This window comes from Salvelinus fontinalis, chromosome 6, assembly GCF_029448725.1.
Source record: "Salvelinus fontinalis isolate EN_2023a chromosome 6, ASM2944872v1, whole genome shotgun sequence".
Lineage (NCBI taxonomy): Eukaryota > Metazoa > Chordata > Actinopteri > Salmoniformes > Salmonidae > Salvelinus > Salvelinus fontinalis.
The window spans coordinates 65,711,015-65,729,618 of NC_074670.1; the positions used below are offsets into that span (position 1 = coordinate 65,711,015).

The window sequence follows — 18,604 nt, forward strand, 5'->3', positions numbered from 1 at the left end:
AAACACATTATTCACAGGCTGTCTGCCTCTGTTCACAGACTGTCTGCCTCTGTTTACAGGTTAGGCATGTGTTTTAGGTTTCCATCCACACACACCATCTCTCTATCACGTGTTTCTAAATGGCAGACATTATCTGCTGCAGCCTAGAGTGTGTCAGGACTGAGGTGAAGTCTTGTCCCACCACCTGGAACACAACGTGACCAAACGCAAAGTGGGGGTTGTGATCCTCTGTCTCTCTCTCTCTCTCTGATCCTATTAACCCCAGGGCATTGGTGCTGCAGCCCTTCTCCCTGAAGCCCCTCCTCCGCAGGGCCACGGCCTATGAGTCAATGGAACGTTACCGACAGGCCTACGTGGATTTTAAGACTGTTCTGCAGATAGACATCGGGGTGCAGGCGGCACACGACAGTGTCCACAGGTAAACCAAGGATTTAAAGCAGCCCCCCTCAGAGGACATTGTGTATGGCCATACAACCATGATAGTGTCTTACAGAAAAGAGGGGTTCCCTTGCAGTGAAATTCTGATGTGAAAATTAATTTGCAGTTGTCTCTGCTCATGCCAAGATGGTGTCAGGGTTTATTTTAGGATGTGAACTGTGTGACCTGAGTGTCTTTTCCTCCAGGATCACCAAGCAGCTTATTGAGCAGGACGGCCCTGACTGGAGACAGAAGCTTCCGGAGATCCCTCTAGTCCCACTGTCAGCTCAGCAGCACCACAGGCAGAAAGACCCCAGCGCTGAGCTGGTCCAGGCTAGAGAAGGTCAGAAATCACTTCCTGTTTACTGGCTAGCCACATCACTTCCTGTTTACTGGCTAGCCACATCACTTCCTGGTTACTGGCTAGCCACATCACTTCCTGGTTACTGGCTAGCCACATCACTTCCTGTTTACTGGCTAGCCACATCACTTCCTGGTTACTGGCTAGCCACATCCCTTCCTGGTTACTGGCTAGCCACATCCCTTCCTGGTTACTGGCTAGCCACATCCCTTCCTGGTTACTGGCTAGCCACATCTCTTCCTGGTTACTGGCTAGCTGTACCGTGAAATGACCCAATATGGAAGACTACTTTCTGTCCACTAGTTCAGACCGAGCAGATATCAACCAGTTTGAACATGTTTCATCGTGATCTAATGACCGGGTATTGAACCTGGGGTGTCCATGCAATTCAAGACAGCTTTAGTCCACTGAGCTAAAGCCTAGGCAATGCACAAGTCTTCAGGTCTGAGGGTTACTCATCACAATGAAACATGCGTAGTTGACCAAATCCAAGCAGCTGAAGTTGTGTTCTTGATCTAATAGCTGCAACACAGGGACTCTGAGTGAATGGTAGACGTATTCCTGATGAGGTGTCTCAAGGGGAATCAATGAATTATGTAGAGTGTAACTTGATACCCACGGGTCAGCCAGTCACAGTGACAATGAGGGGACGGCTGCCGTTTTTACGGGCTCCTAACCAATTGTGCTATTTAGTGTTTTTGTGTGTTGTTTGTAACTTATTTGTACATAATGTTTCTGAGCGAAAAGAGCTTGTGGACATCAGAACAGCAGTTATTCACCTTCGACCTTCGACAAAGATGTTGTCTTCAATGAGTCTGACGCGAAGGATGTTGCTCCCGGACCAGGCTCAAATCCACGTCATTCACATGAAGAGGAGACGGAGATCCGATTCCCAGACTTTCCATAACAAAGCCATCACCTACAAAGAGATGAACCTGGAGAAGAGTCCCCTGAGCAAGCTGGTCCTGGGGCTCTGTTCACAAACACAAACACACCCCACAGAGCCCCAGGACAGCAACACAACTAGACTCAACCAAATCATGAGGACACTAAAAGATAATTACTTGGAAAGAATGAACAAAACAACTGAGTGAACTAGAATGCTATTTGTCCCTAAACAGAGAGTACACAGTGGCAGAATACCTGACCACTGTGACTGACCCAAAATTAAGGAAAGCTTTGACTATGTACAGACTCAGTGAGCATAGCCTTGCTACTGAGAAAGGTTGCCGTAGGCAGACCTGGCTCTCAAGAGAAGACAGGCTATGTGCAGACTGCCCACAAAATGAGGTGGAAACTGAGCTGCACTTCTGAACCTCCTGCTCAATGTATGACCATATTAGAGACACATATTTCACTCACATTACACAGTTCCACAAATAATTTTTTGTTTGTTTATAAACTCCCATATCTATTGGATGAAATACCACAGTGTAACATCACAGCAGCAAAATGTGTGACCTGTTGCCACAAGAAAAGGGCAACCAGTGAAGAACAAACACCATTGTAAATACAACCAATATTTATGTTTATTTATTTTCCCTTTTGTACTTTAACTATTTGCACATCGTTGTAACACTGTATATAGACATAATATGACATTTGAAATGTCTTAATTTTTTGGGAACTTTTGTGAATTTTATACTTACTGTTCACCTTTTATTGTTTATTTCACTTTTGTTTATTATCCATTTCACTTGCTTTTGCAATGTAAACATATGTTTCCCATGCCAAGGCCCCTTGAATTGAATTGATAAAGGGGGCACAGATCTGGGTGCCTTGTGAGAATTTGTCGGCGAGTGGGTAACCCGCTTCTACCATCTGTTCTACTGGCCAACGTGCAATCACTGGAGAATAAACTGGATGAGCTCGGTTCGAGACGATCCTACCAACAGAGACATTAAAAACTGTAATATCTTATGTTTCACCGTCGACACAGATAATATACAGTTGGCTGGGTTTTCCGTGCTTTCTGGATTCGAACCAGGAACTGTAGTGACACCTCTTGCATTGAGATGTATTGCCTTAAACCGCATTTCCACTTGGGAGCAAACAAGAAAATGTTCATCCTGAAGCGGCGCTCCCAACAGGCCGGGGACTTTATGCAGGCAAACTTAAATCCGCATTTCTACCAGCATGTTAAATGTACAACCAGAGGAAAAAAAACTTTAGACCACCTTTACTCCACACACAGAGACGCTTAACAAAGCTCTCCCTCGCCCTCCATTTGGCAAATCTGACCATAATTCTATCCTCCTGATTACTGCTTACAAGCTAAAATTCAAGCAGGAAGTACCAGTGACTCGCACAATACGGAAGTGGTGAGATGACGCGGATGCTACGCCACAGGACTGTTTTGCTAGCACAGACTGGAATATGTTCCGGGATTCATCCAATGGCATTGAGGAGTATACCACCTCAGCCACCGACTTCATCAATAAGTGCATTGAGGACGTCATCCCCACAGTGACCATACGTACATATCCCAACCAGAAGCAATGGATTACAGGCAACATCCGCACTGAGATAAAGGCTAGAGCTTCCACTTTCAAGGAGCAAGACGCTTATAAGAAATCCCACTATTCCCTCAGACAAACCATCAAACAGGCAAAAGCATCAATACAGGACTAAGATTGAATCCTACCACACCGGCTCTGACGCTCGTCGGATGTGGCAGGGCTTGCAAACTATTACGCACTACAAAGAGAAACCCAGCCGTGAGCTTCCCAGTGACTCGAGCCTACCAGATGGGCTAAATTTATTTTTATGCTCGCTTTGATGCAAGCACCAGCTGTTACAGATGCTTTCCGTAGCCGATGTGGGCAAGACCTTTAAACATGTCAACATTCAGAAGGCCGCTGGGCCAGACGGATTACCAGGACGTGTACCTCTGAGCATGTGCTGACCAACTGGCAAGTGTCTTCACTGACATTTTCAACTTTCCCCGATTGAGTCTGTAATACCAACATGTTTCAAGCAGACCTCCACAGTCCCTGTGCCCAAGAATGCCAAGATAACCTGTCTAAATGACTATTGCCACGTAGCACTCACATATGTAGCCATGAAGTCCTTTGAAAGGCTGGTCATTGCTCACATCAACACCATCATGCCAGAAACCATAGACCCACTCCAATTCGCATACCGCCTCAACAGATCCACAGATGGCGCAATCTCAATTGCACTCCACACTGCCCTTTCCCACCTGGACAAAAGGTACATTACTGTATGTGAGAATGCTGTTCCTTGATTACAGCTCAGCGTTCAACACCATAGAGCCCACAACGCTCATCACTAAACTAAGGACCCTGGGACTAAACACCTCCCTCTGAAATTAGATCCTGGACTTCTTGACGGGCTGCCCCCAGGTGGTAAGGGTAGGCAACAACACATCTGCCACGATGATCCTCAACACGGGGGCCCCTCATGGGTGCATGCTTAGTCCTCTCCTGTACTCCCTGTTCACTCATGACTGCATGGCCAAGCATGACTCTAACAGCATCATTACATTTGCTGATGACATAATGGTGGTAGGCCTGATCACCGACAACAATGAGACAGCCTAAAGGGAGGAGGTCAGAGACCTGGCCGTGTGGTGCCAGGACAACAACCTCTCCCTCAACGTGATCAAGACAAAGGAGATGATTGTGGACTACAGGAAAAGGGGAGCGGGTCGAGATCTTCAAGTTCCCTGGTGTCCACATCACCAACAAACTAAAATGGTCCAAACACACCAAGATAGTTCTAAAGAGGGCACAACAACGTCTATTCCCCCTCAGGAGACTGAAAATATTTGGCATGGGTTCCCAGATCCTCAAAAAATGATACAGCTGCACCATCAAGAGCATCCTGTCTGGTTGCATCACCGCTACAGAGGGTAGTGCGTACGGCCCAGTACATCACTGGGGCTAACCTTCCTCCCATCCAGGAGCTCTATACAAGGCGGTGTCAGAGGAAGGCCCCAAAAATGGTCAAAGACTCCAGTCACCCAAGTCATAGACTGTTCTCTCCACTACCACACGGCAAACGGTACCGGAGCACCAAGTCTAGGTCCAAAAGACTCCTTAACAGCCCCCCCCCCCTTTTTGTTTTTACACTCGCTAGAGGGTAACCTGATACCCACGGGTCAGCCAGTCACAGCGTGGTAGTGATGTAGAGGGTAACCTGATACCCACGGGTCAGCCAGTCACGGTGTGGTAGTGATGTAGAGGGTAACCTGATACCCACGGGTCAGCCAGTCACGGCGTGGTAGTGATGTAGAGGGTAACCTGATACCCACGGGTCAGCCAGTCACAGTGTGGTAGTGATGTAGAGGGTAACCTGATACCCACGGGTCAGCCAGTCACAGTGTGGTAGTGATGTAGAGGGTAATCTGATACCCACGGGTTAGCCAGTCACGATGTGGTAGTGATGTAGAGGGTAACCTGATACCCACGGGTCAGCCAGTCACAGTGTGGTAGTGATGTAGAGGGTAACCTGATACCCACGGGTCAGCCAGTCACAGTGTGGTAGTGATGTAGAGGGTAACCTGATACCCACGGGTCAGCCAGTCACAGCGTGGTAGTGATGTAGAGGGTAACCTGATACCCACGGGTCAGCCAGTCACAGCGTGGTAGTGATGTAGAGGGTAACCTGATACCCACGGGTCAGCCAGTCACAGCGTGGTAGTGATGTAGAGGGTAACCTGATACCCACGGGTCAGCCAGTCACGGCGTGGTAGTGATGTAGAGGGTAACCTGATACCCACGGGTCAGCCAGTCACGGTGTGGTAGTGATGTAGAGGGTAACCTGATACCCACGGGTCAGCCAGTCACGGTGTGGTAGTGATGTAGAGGGTAACCTGATACCCACGGGTCAGCCAGTCACGGTGTGGTAGTGATGTAGAGGGTAACCTGATACCCACGGGTCAGCCAGTCACGGCGTGGTAGTGATGTAGAGGGTAACCTGATACCCACGGGTCAGCCAGTCACGGTGTGGTAGTGATGTAGAGGGTAACCTGATACCCACGGGTCAGCCAGTCACGGTGTGGTAGTGATGTAGAGGGTAACCTGATACCCACGGGTTAGCCAGTCACGGTGTGGTAGTGATGTAGAGGGTAACCTGATACCCACGGGTCAGCCAGTCACGGTGTGGTAGTGATGTAGAGGGTAACCTGATACCCACGGGTCAGCCAGTCACGGTGTGGTAGTGATGTAGAGGGTAACCTGATACCCACGGGTCAGCCAGTCACGGTGTGGTAGTGATGTAGAGGGTAACCTGATACCCACGGGTCAGCCAGTCACGGTGTGGTAGTGATGTAGAGGGTAACCTGATACCCACGGGTCAGCCAGTCACGGTGTGGTAGTGATGTAGAGGGTAACCTGATACCCACGGGTCAGCCAGTCACGGTGTGGTAGTGATGTAGAGGGTAACCTGATACCCACGGGTCAGCCAGTCACGGTGTGGTAGTGATGTAGAGGGTAACCTGATACCCACGGGTCAGCCAGTCACGGTGTGGTAGTGATGTAGAGGGTAACCTGATACCCACGGGTCAGCCAGTCACGGTGTGGTAGTGATGTAGAGGGTAACCTGATACCCACGGGTCAGCCAGTCACGGTGTGGTAGTGATGTAGAGGGTAACCTGATACCCACGGGTCAGCCAGTCACGGTGTGGTAGTGATGTAGAGGGTAACCTGATACCCACGGGTCAGCCAGTCACAGTGTGGTAGTGATGGAACAAACAGGGTCAGGTTGCCTGTCTGCTGCTGGCTTCATCACCACAACACTCTGTTGATTATCTCACCACAGATCGACCGTTAGTTTTTCCCCACTGTCCAGAGTCAGACTGGTAGAAAGAGATTGTCCACGCAGATTATTCAGAAATAGATACAGATGAATAAAACAGGGTCCGTCATGTGAGACACCAGCACTCCTTAAGGGAGCATCTTTAAATCAGACTTCTTTACCCAGACTACCCAGTGTGCTGAATAGGAAATGTAATATCTGTTGAGTTGAGCAGAATGTTGTGCTGTGGATCAGTAGTTCAACAAGTCACCGCTCTGTTAAACGCAACAGAGGCTCAACCACTCAGCTTTTGCTCATTGACATTAGAAGTCATTGTAGGAAAGTTTTTTTTTAAATATTTACAGTCAGCTAGAAGTAGTTTGATTAGTTAGAAAAACAAATCATATTGCTATGAGTCTGCAGATTTCCTCTTGCATCACTACTGATAACTGCTTCTCTCTCTCCGCAGCCAAAAAAGCAGAGTCTCGCTTTGCCTCTCTCAAAACAGAAGGAAATGAGCACGTCAGGAAAAGCCAGTTCCACGACGGCCTAGAGAAGTACAGTGAATGCCTTAGGATCAAACCTGACGACTGTTCCTGCTTTACCAACAGGTGACCCCTAACCCTGCTAGCATGCTAACCCTAACCCTGCTAGCATGCTAACCCTAACCCTGCTAGCATGCTAACCCTAACCCTGCTAGCATGCTAACCCTAACCCTGCTAGCATGCTAACCCTAACCCTGCTTTACCAACAGGTGACCCCTAACCCTGCTAGCATACTAACACTAATCCTGCTTTACCAACAGGTGACCCCTAACCCTGCTAGCATGCTAACCCTAACCCTGCTTTACTAACAGGTGACCCCTAACCCTGCTAGCATGCTAACACTAACCCTGCTTTACCAACAGGTGACCCCTAACCCTGCTAGCATGCTAACACTAACCCTGCTTTACCAACAGGTGACCCTTAACCCTGCTAGCATGCTAACCCTAACCCTGCTTTACCAACAGGTGACCCCTAACCCTGCTAGCATGCTAACCCTAACCCTGCTTTACCAACAGGTGACCCCTAACCCTGCTAGCATGCTAACCCTAACCCTGCTTTACCAACAGGTGACCCCTAATCCTGCTAGCATGCTAACCCTAACCCTGCTTTACCAACAGGTGACCCCTAACCCTGCTAGCATGCTAACCCTAACCCTGCTAGCATACTAACCCTAACCCTGCTAGCATACTAACCCTAATCCTGCTAGCATACTAACCCTAACCCTGCTAGCATACTAACCCTAACCCTGCTTTACCAACAGGTGACCCCTAATCCTGCTAGCATGCTAACCGTAACCCTGCTAGCATACTAACCCTAACCCTGCTAGCATACTAACCCTAATCCTGCTAGCATACTAACCCTAACCCTGCTAGCATACTAACCCTAACCCTGCTAGCATACTAACCCTAACCCTGCTAGCATACTAACCCTAACCCTGCTAGCATACTAACCCTAATCCTGCTAGCATACTAACCCTAACCCTGCTAGCATACTAACCCTAACCCTGCTTTACCAACAGGTGACCCCTAACCCTGCTAGCATACTAACCCTAACCCTGCTAGCATACTAACCCTAACCCTGCTAGCATACTAACCCTAATCCTGCTAGCATACTAACCCTAACCCTGCTAGCATACTAACCCTAATCCTGCTAGCATACCAACCCTAATCCTGCTAGCATACTAACCCTAACCCTGCTAGCATACTAACCCTAACCCTGCTAGCATACTAACCCTAATCCTGCTAGCATACTAACCCTAATCCTGCTAGCATACTAACCCTAACCCTGCTAGCATACTAACCCTAATCCTGCTAGCATACTAACCCTAATCCTGCTAGCATACTAACCCTAATCCTGCTAGCATACTAACCCTAACCCTGCTAGCATACTAACCCTAACCCTGCTAGCATACTAACCCTAACCCTGCTAGCATACTAACCCTAACCCTGCTAGCATACTAACCCTAATCCTGCTAGCATACTAACCCTAATCCTGCTAGCATACTAACCCTAATCCTGCTAGCATACTAACCCTGACCCTGCTAGCATACTAACCCTAATCCTGCTAGCATACTAACCCTAACCCTGCTAGCATACTAACCCTAACCCTGCTTTACCAACAGGTGACCCCTAACCCTGCTAGTATACTAACCCTAATCCTGCTAGCATACTAACACTAACCCTGCTAGCATACTAACCCTAATCCTGCTAGCATACTAACACTAACCCTGCTAGCATACTAACCCTAATCCTGCTAGCATACTAACCCTAACCCTGCTAGCATACTAACCCTAACCCTGCTAGCATACTAACCCTAATCCTGATAGCATACTAACACTAATCCTGCTAGCATACTAACCCTAATCCTGCTAGCATACTAACCCTAACCCTGCTAGCATACTAACACTAACCCTGCTAGCATACTAACCCTAACCTGACGACTGTTCCTGCTTTACCAACAGGTGACCCCCTAATCCTGCTAGCATACTAACCCTAATCCTGCTAGCATACTAACCCTAACCCTGCTAGCATACTAACCCTAATCCTGCTAGCATACTAACACTAACCCTGCTAGCATACTAACCCTAATCCTGCTAGCATACTAACCCTAACCCTGCTAGCATACTAACCCTAACCCTGCTTTACCAACAGGTGACCCCTAACCCTGCTAGTATACTAACCCTAATCCTGCTAGCATACTAACACTAACCCTGCTAGCATACTAACCCTAATCCTGCTAGCATACTAACACTAACCCTGCTAGCATACTAACCCTAATCCTGCTAGCATACTAACCCTAACCCTGCTAGCATACTAACCCTAATCCTGCTAGCATACTAACCCTAATCCTGCTAGCATACTAACACTAATCCTGCTAGCATACTAACCCTAATCCTGCTAGCATACTAACCCTAACCCTGCTAGCATACTAACACTAACCCTGCTAGCATACTAACCCTAACCTGACGACTGTTCCTGCTTTACCAGTGACCCCCTAATCCTGCTAGCATACTAACCCTAATCCTGCTAGCATACTAACCCTAACCCTGCTAGCATACTAACCCTAACCCTGCTAGCATACTAACCCTAATCCTGCTAGCATACTAACCCTAATCCTGCTAGCATACTAACCCTAATCCTGCTAGCATACTAACCCTGCTAGCATACTAACCCTAATCCTGCTAGCATACTAACCCTAATCCTGCTAGCATACTAATCCTGCTAGCACACTAACCCTAATCCTGAAAGCATACTAACCCTAATCCTGCTAGCATACTAACCCTAATCCTGCTAGTATACTAACCATAACCCTGCTAGCATACTAACCCTGCTAGCATACTAACCCTAACCCTGCTAGCATACTAACCCTAACCCTGCTAGCATACTAACCCTAACCCTGCTAGCATACTAACCCTAACCCTGCTAGCATACTAACCCTATCCTGCTAGCATACTAACCCTAACCCTGCTAGCATACTAACCCTAATCCTGCTAGCATACTAACCCTAATCCTGCTAGCATACTAACCCTAACCCTGCTAGCATACTAACCCTAATCCTGCTAGCATACTAACCCTAACCCTGCTAGCATACTAACCCTAACCCTGCTAGCATACTAACACTAACCCTGCTAGCATACTAACCCTAATCATGCTAGCATACTAACCCTAACCCTGCTAGCATACTAACCCTAACCCTGCTAGCATACTAACACTAACCCTGCTAGCATACTAACCCTAACCCTGCTAGCATACTAACCCTAATCCTGCTAGCATACTAACCCTCACCCTGCTATCATACTAACCCTAATCCTGCTAGCATACTAACCCTAATCCTGCTAGCATACTAACCCTAATCCTGCTAGCATACTAACCCTGCTAGCATACTAACCCTAACCCTGCTAGCATACTAACCCTAATCCTGCTAGCATACTAACCCTAACCCTGCTAGCATACTAACCCTAATCCTGCTAGCATACTAACCCTAATCCTGCTAGCATACTAACCCTAATCCTGCTAGCATACTAACCCTGCTAGCATACTAACCCTAACCCTGCTAGCATACTAACCCTAATCCTGCTAGCATACTAACCCTAACCCTGCTAGCATACTAACCCTAATCCTGCTAGCATACTAACCCTAATCCTGCTAGCATACTAACCCTAAACCTGCTAGCATACTAACCCTAACCCTGCTAGCATACTAACCCTAACCCTGCTAGCATACTAACCCTAACCCTGCTAGCATACTAACCCTAACCCTGCTTTACCAACAGGTGACCCCTAACCCTGCTAGCATACTAACCATAACCCTGCTAGCATACTAACCCTGCTAGCATACTAACCCTAATCCTGCTAGCATACTAACCCTAACCCTGCTAGCATACTAACCCTAACCCTGCTAGCATACTAACCCTAACCCTGCTAGCATACTAACCCTATCCTGCTAGCATACTAACCCTAACCCTGCTAGCATACTAACCCTAATCCTGCTAGCATACTAACCCTAATCCTGCTAGCATACTAACCCTAATCCTGCTAGCATACTAACCCTAACCCTGCTAGCATACTAACCCTAATCCTGCTAGCATACTAACCCTAACCCTGCTAGCATACTAACCCTAACCCTGCTAGCATACTAACACTAACCCTGCTAGCATACTAACCCTAATCATGCTAGCATACTAACCCTAACCCTGCTAGCATACTAACCCTAACCCTGCTAGCATACTAACACTAACCCTGCTAGCATACTAACCCTAACCCTGCTAGCATACTAACCCTAATCCTGCTAGCATACTAACCCTCACCCTGCTATCATACTAACCCTAATCCTGCTAGCATACTAACCCTAATCCTGCTAGCATACTAACCCTAATCCTGCTAGCATACTAACCCTGCTAGCATACTAACCCTAACCCTGCTAGCATACTAACCCTAATCCTGCTAGCATAATAACCCTCACCCTGCTAGCATACTAACCCTAATCCTGCTAGCATACTAACCCTAATCCTGCTAGCATACTAACCCTAAACCTGCTAGCATACTAACCCTAACCCTGCTAGCATACTAACCCTAACCCTGCTAGCATACTAACCCTAACCCTGCTAGCATACTAACCCTAACCCTGCTTTACCAACAGGTGACCCCTAACCCTGCTAGCATACTAACCCTAATCCTGCTAACATACTAACCCTAATCCTGCTAGCATACTAACCCTAATCCTGCTAGCATACTAACCCTAATCCTGCTAGCATACTAACCCTAATCCTGCTAGCATACTAACCCTAACCCTGTTAGCATACTAACCCTAACCCTGCTAGCTTACTAACCCTAATCCTGCTAGCATACTAACCCTTATCCTGCTAGCATACTAACCCTGCTAGCATACTAACCCTAACCCTGCTAGCATACTAACCCTAACCCTGCTAGCATACTAACCCTAATCCTGCTAGCATACTAACCCTAATCCTGCTAGCATACTAACCCTAACCCTGCTAGCATACCAACCCTAATCCTGCTAGTATACTAACCCTAACCCTGCTAGCATACTAACCCTGCTAGCATACTAACACTAACCCTGCTAGCATACTAACCCTAATCCTGCTAGCATACTAACACTAACCCTGCTAGCATACTAACCCTAATCCTGCTAGCATACTAACCCAAACCCTGCTAGCATACTAACCCTAATCCTGCTAGCATACTAACCCTAACCCTGCTAGCATACTAACCCTAATCCTGCTAGCATACTAACCCTAATCCTGCTAGCATACTAACCCTAACCCTGCTAGCATACCAACCCTAATCCTGCTAGTATACTAACCCTAATCCTGCTAGCATACTAACCCAAACCCTGCTAGCATACTAACCCTAATCCTGCTAGCATACTAACCCTAACCCTGCTAGCATACTAACCCTAATCCTGCTAGCATACTAACCCTAATCCTGCTAGCATACTAACCCTAACCCTGCTAGCATACCAACCCTAATCCTGCTAGTATACTAACCCTAACCCTGCTAGCATACTAACCCTGCTAGCATACTAACACTAACCCTGCTAGCATACTAACCCTAATCCTGCTAGCATACTAACACTAACCCTGCTAGCATACTAACCCTAATCCTGCTAGCATACTAACCCTAATCCTGCTAGCATACTAACCCTAACCCTGCTAGCATACTAACCCTAATCCTGCTAGCATACTAACCCTAATCCTGCTAGCATACTAACCCTAAACCTGCTAGCATACTAACCCTAACCCTGCTAGCATACTAACCCTAACCCTGCTAGCATACTAACCCTAACCCTGCTAGCATACTAACCCTAACCCTGCTTTACCAACAGGTGACCCCTAACCCTGCTAGCATACTAACCATAACCCTGCTAGCATACTAACCCTGCTAGCATACTAACCCTAATCCTGCTAGCATACTAACCCTAACCCTGCTAGCATACTAACCCTAACCCTGCTAGCATACTAACCCTAACCCTGCTAGCATACTAACCCTATCCTGCTAGCATACTAACCCTAACCCTGCTAGCATACTAACCCTAATCCTGCTAGCATACTAACACTAACCCTGCTAGCATACTAACCCTAATCCTGCTAGCATACTAACCCAAACCCTGCTAGCATACTAACCCTAATCCTGCTAGCATACTAACCCTAACCCTGCTAGCATACTAACCCTAATCCTGCTAGCATACTAACCCTAATCCTGCTAGCATACTAACCCTAAACCTGCTAGCATACTAACCCTAACCCTGCTAGCATACTAACCCTAACCCTGCTAGCATACTAACCCTAACCCTGCTAGCATACTAACCCTAACCCTGCTTTACCAACAGGTGACCCCTAACCCTGCTAGCATACTAACCATAACCCTGCTAGCATACTAACCCTGCTAGCATACTAACCCTAATCCTGCTAGCATACTAACCCTAACCCTGCTAGCATACTAACCCTAACCCTGCTAGCATACTAACCCTAACCCTGCTAGCATACTAACCCTATCCTGCTAGCATACTAACCCTAACCCTGCTAGCATACTAACCCTAATCCTGCTAGCATACTAACCCTAATCCTGCTAGCATACTAACCCTAATCCTGCTAGCATACTAACCCTAACCCTGCTAGCATACTAACCCTAATCCTGCTAGCATACTAACCCTAACCCTGCTAGCATACTAACCCTAACCCTGCTAGCATACTAACACTAACCCTGCTAGCATACTAACCCTAATCATGCTAGCATACTAACCCTAACCCTGCTAGCATACTAACCCTAACCCTGCTAGCATACTAACACTAACCCTGCTAGCATACTAACCCTAACCCTGCTAGCATACTAACCCTAATCCTGCTAGCATACTAACCCTCACCCTGCTATCATACTAACCCTAATCCTGCTAGCATACTAACCCTAATCCTGCTAGCATACTAACCCTAATCCTGCTAGCATACTAACCCTGCTAGCATACTAACCCTAACCCTGCTAGCATACTAACCCTAATCCTGCTAGCATAATAACCCTCACCCTGCTAGCATACTAACCCTAATCCTGCTAGCATACTAACCCTAATCCTGCTAGCATACTAACCCTAAACCTGCTAGCATACTAACCCTAACCCTGCTAGCATACTAACCCTAACCCTGCTAGCATACTAACACTAACCCTGCTAGCATACTAACCCTAACCCTGCTTTACCAACAGGTGACCCCTAACCCTGCTAGCATACTAACACTAATCCTGCTAACATACTAACCCTAATCCTGCTAGCATACTAACCCTAATCCTGCTAGCATACTAACCCTAATCCTGCTAGCATACTAACCCTAATCCTGCTAGCATACTAACCCTAACCCTGTTAGCATACTAACCCTAACCCTGCTAGCTTACTAACCCTAATCCTGCTAGCATACTAACCCTTATCCTGCTAGCATACTAACCCTGCTAGCATACTAACCCTAACCCTGCTAGCATACTAACCCTAACCCTGCTAGCATACCAACCCTAATCCTGCTAGTATACTAACCCTAACCCTGCTAGCATACTAACCCTGCTAGCATACTAACACTAACCCTGCTAGCATACTAACCCTAATCCTGCTAGCATACTAACACTAACCCTGCTAGCATACTAACCCTAATCCTGCTAGCATACTAACCCAAACCCTGCTAGCATACTAACCCTAATCCTGCTAGCATACTAACCCTAACCCTGCTAGCATACTAACCCTAATCCTGCTAGCATACTAACCCTAATCCTGCTAGCATACTAACCCTAACCCTGCTAGCATACCAACCCTAATCCTGCTAGTATACTAACCCTAACCCTGCTAGCATACTAACCCTGCTAGCATACTAACACTAACCCTGCTAGCATACTAACCCTAATCCTGCTAGCATACTAACACTAACCCTGCTAGCATACTAACCCTAATCCTGCTAGCATACTAACCCAAACCCTGCTAGCATACTAACCCTAATCCTGCTAGCATACTAACCCTGACCCTGCTAGCATACTAACCCTAATCCTGCTAGCATACTAACCCTAATCCTGCTAGCATACTAATCCTGCTAGCACACTAACCCTAATCCTGAAAGCATACTAACCCTAATCCTGCTAGCATACTAACCCTAATCCTGCTAGTATACTAACCATAACCCTGCTAGCATACTAACCCTGCTAGCATACTAACCCTAATCCTGCTAGCATACTAACCCTAACCCTGCTAGCATACTAACCCTAACCCTGCTAGCATACTAACCCTAACCCTGCTAGCATACTAACCCTATCCTGCTAGCATACTAACCCTAACCCTGCTAGCATACTAACCCTAATCCTGCTAGCATACTAACCCTAATCCTGCTAGCATACTAACCCTAACCCTGCTAGCATACTAACCCTAATCCTGCTAGCATACTAACCCTAACCCTGCTAGCATACTAACCCTAACCCTGCTAGCATACTAACACTAACCCTGCTAGCATACTAACCCTAATCATGCTAGCATACTAACCCTAACCCTGCTAGCATACTAACCCTAACCCTGCTAGCATACTAACCCTAACCCTGCTAGCATACTAACCCTAATCCTGCTAGCATACTAACCCTCACCCTGCTATCATACTAACCCTAATCCTGCTAGCATACTAACCCTAATCCTGCTAGCATACTAACCCTAATCCTGCTAGCATACTAACCCTGCTAGCATACTAACCCTAACCCTGCTAGCATACTAACCCTAATCCTGCTAGCATACTAACCCTAACCCTGCTAGCATACTAACCCTAATCCTGCTAGCATACTAACCCTAATCCTGCTAGCATACTAACCCTAATCCTGCTAGCATACTAACCCTGCTAGCATACTAACCCTAACCCTGCTAGCATACTAACCCTAATCCTGCTAGCATACTAACCCTAACCCTGCTAGCATACTAACCCTAATCCTGCTAGCATACTAACCCTAATCCTGCTAGCATACTAACCCTAAACCTGCTAGCATACTAACCCTAACCCTGCTAGCATACTAACCCTAACCCTGCTAGCATACTAACCCTAACCCTGCTAGCATACTAACCCTAACCCTGCTTTACCAACAGGTGACCCCTAACCCTGCTAGCATACTAACCATAACCCTGCTAGCATACTAACCCTGCTAGCATACTAACCCTAATCCTGCTAGCATACTAACCCTAACCCTGCTAGCATACTAACCCTAACCCTGCTAGCATACTAACCCTAACCCTGCTAGCATACTAACCCTATCCTGCTAGCATACTAACCCTAACCCTGCTAGCATACTAACCCTAATCCTGCTAGCATACTAACCCTAATCCTGCTAGCATACTAACCCTAATCCTGCTAGCATACTAACCCTAACCCTGCTAGCATACTAACCCTAATCCTGCTAGCATACTAACCCTAACCCTGCTAGCATACTAACCCTAACCCTGCTAGCATACTAACACTAACCCTGCTAGCATACTAACCCTAATCATGCTAGCATACTAACCCTAACCCTGCTAGCATACTAACCCTAACCCTGCTAGCATACTAACCCTAACCCTGCTAGCATACTAACCCTAACCCTGCTAGCATACTAACCCTCACCCTGCTATCATACTAACCCTAATCCTGCTAGCATACTAACCCTAATCCTGCTAGCATACTAACCCTAATCCTGCTAGCATACTAACCCTGCTAGCATACTAACCCTAACCCTGCTAGCATACTAACCCTAATCCTGCTAGCATAATAACCCTCACCCTGCTAGCATACTAACCCTAATCCTGCTAGCATACTAACCCTAATCCTGCTAGCATACTAACCCTAAACCTGCTAGCATACTAACCCTAACCCTGCTAGCATACTAACCCTAACCCTGCTAGCATACTAACCCTAACCCTGCTAGCATACTAACCCTAACCCTGCTTTACCAACAGGTGACCCCTAACCCTGCTAGCATACTAACCCTAATCCTGCTAGCATACTAACCCTAATCCTGCTAGCATACTAACCCTAATCCTGCTAGCATACTAACCCTAACCCTGTTAGCATACTAACCCTAACCCTGCTAGCTTACTAACCCTAATCCTGCTAGCATACTAACCCTTATCCTGCTAGCATACTAACCCTGCTAGCATACTAACCCTAACCCTGCTAGCATACTAACCCTAACCCTGCTAGCATACTAACCCTAATCCTGCTAGCATACTAACCCTAATCCTGCTAGCATACTAACCCTAACCCTGCTAGCATACTAACCCTGCTAGCATACTAACACTAACCCTGCTAGCATACTAACCCTAATCCTGCTAGCATACTAACACTAACCCTGCTAGCATACTAACCCTAATCCTGCTAGCATACTAACCCTAACCCTGCTAGCATACTAACCCTAACCCTGCTAGCATACTAACCCTAATCCTGCTAGCATACTAACACTAATCCTGCTAGCATACTAACCCTAATCCTGCTAGCATACTAACCCTAACCCTGCTAGCATACTAACATTAACTCTGCTAGCATACTAACCCTAACCTGACGACTGTTCCTGCTTTACCAACAGGTGACCCCCTAATCCTGCTAGCATACTAACCCTAATCCTGCTAGCATACTAACCCTAACCCTGCTAGCATACTAACCCTAACCCTGCTAGCATACTAACCCTAATCCTGCTAGCATACTAACCCTAATCCTGCTAGCATACTAACCCTAATCCTGCTAGCATACTAACCCTGCTAGCATACTAACCCTAATCCTGCTAGCATACTAACCCTAATCCTGCTAGCATACTAATCCTGCTAGCACACTAACCCTAATCCTGAAAGCATACTAACCCTAATCCTGCTAGCATACTAACCCTAATCCTGCTAGTATACTAACCATAACCCTGCTAGCATACTAACCCTGCTAGCATACTAACCCTAATCCTGCTAGCATACTAACCCTAACCCTGCTAGCATACTAACCCTAACCCTGCTAGCATACTAACCCTAACCCTGCTAGCATACTAACCCTATCCTGCTAGCATACTAACCCTAACCCTGCTAGCATACTAACCCTAATCCTGCTAGCATACTAACCCTAATCCTGCTAGCATACTAACCCTAACCCTGCTAGCATACTAACCCTAATCCTGCTAGCATACTAACCCTAACCCTGCTAGCATACTAACCCTAACCCTGCTAGCATACTAACACTAACCCTGCTAGCATACTAACCCTAATCATGCTAGCATACTAACCCTAACCCTGCTAGCATACTAACCCTAACCCTGCTAGCATACTAACACTAACCCTGCTAGCATACTAACCCTAACCCTGCTAGCATACTAACCCTAATCCTGCTAGCATACTAACCCTCACCCTGCTATCATACTAACCCTAATCCTGCTAGCATACTAACCCTAATCCTGCTAGCATACTAACCCTAATCCTGCTAGCATACTAACCCTGCTAGCATACTAACCCTAACCCTGCTAGCATACTAACCCTAATCCTGCTAGCATACT

The 18,604-nt window shown here is 46.8% G+C and overlaps 1 protein-coding gene across 2 annotated transcripts in view; it reads left to right on the top strand.

Annotated features, from left to right (window-relative positions):
* spag1a (sperm associated antigen 1a) overlaps positions 1-18,604 on the top strand; it is a 43,056-nt gene that overhangs the window by 9,516 nt on the left and 14,936 nt on the right. For both annotated transcript variants that reach the window (XM_055927466.1, XM_055927465.1), the window contains exons 3-5: positions 266-418; positions 624-760; positions 7,008-7,149. In XM_055927466.1, coding sequence (XP_055783441.1) covers positions 266-418; positions 624-760; positions 7,008-7,149 — 432 coding nt within the window. The remainder of the gene's footprint in view (positions 1-265; positions 419-623; positions 761-7,007; positions 7,150-18,604) is intronic.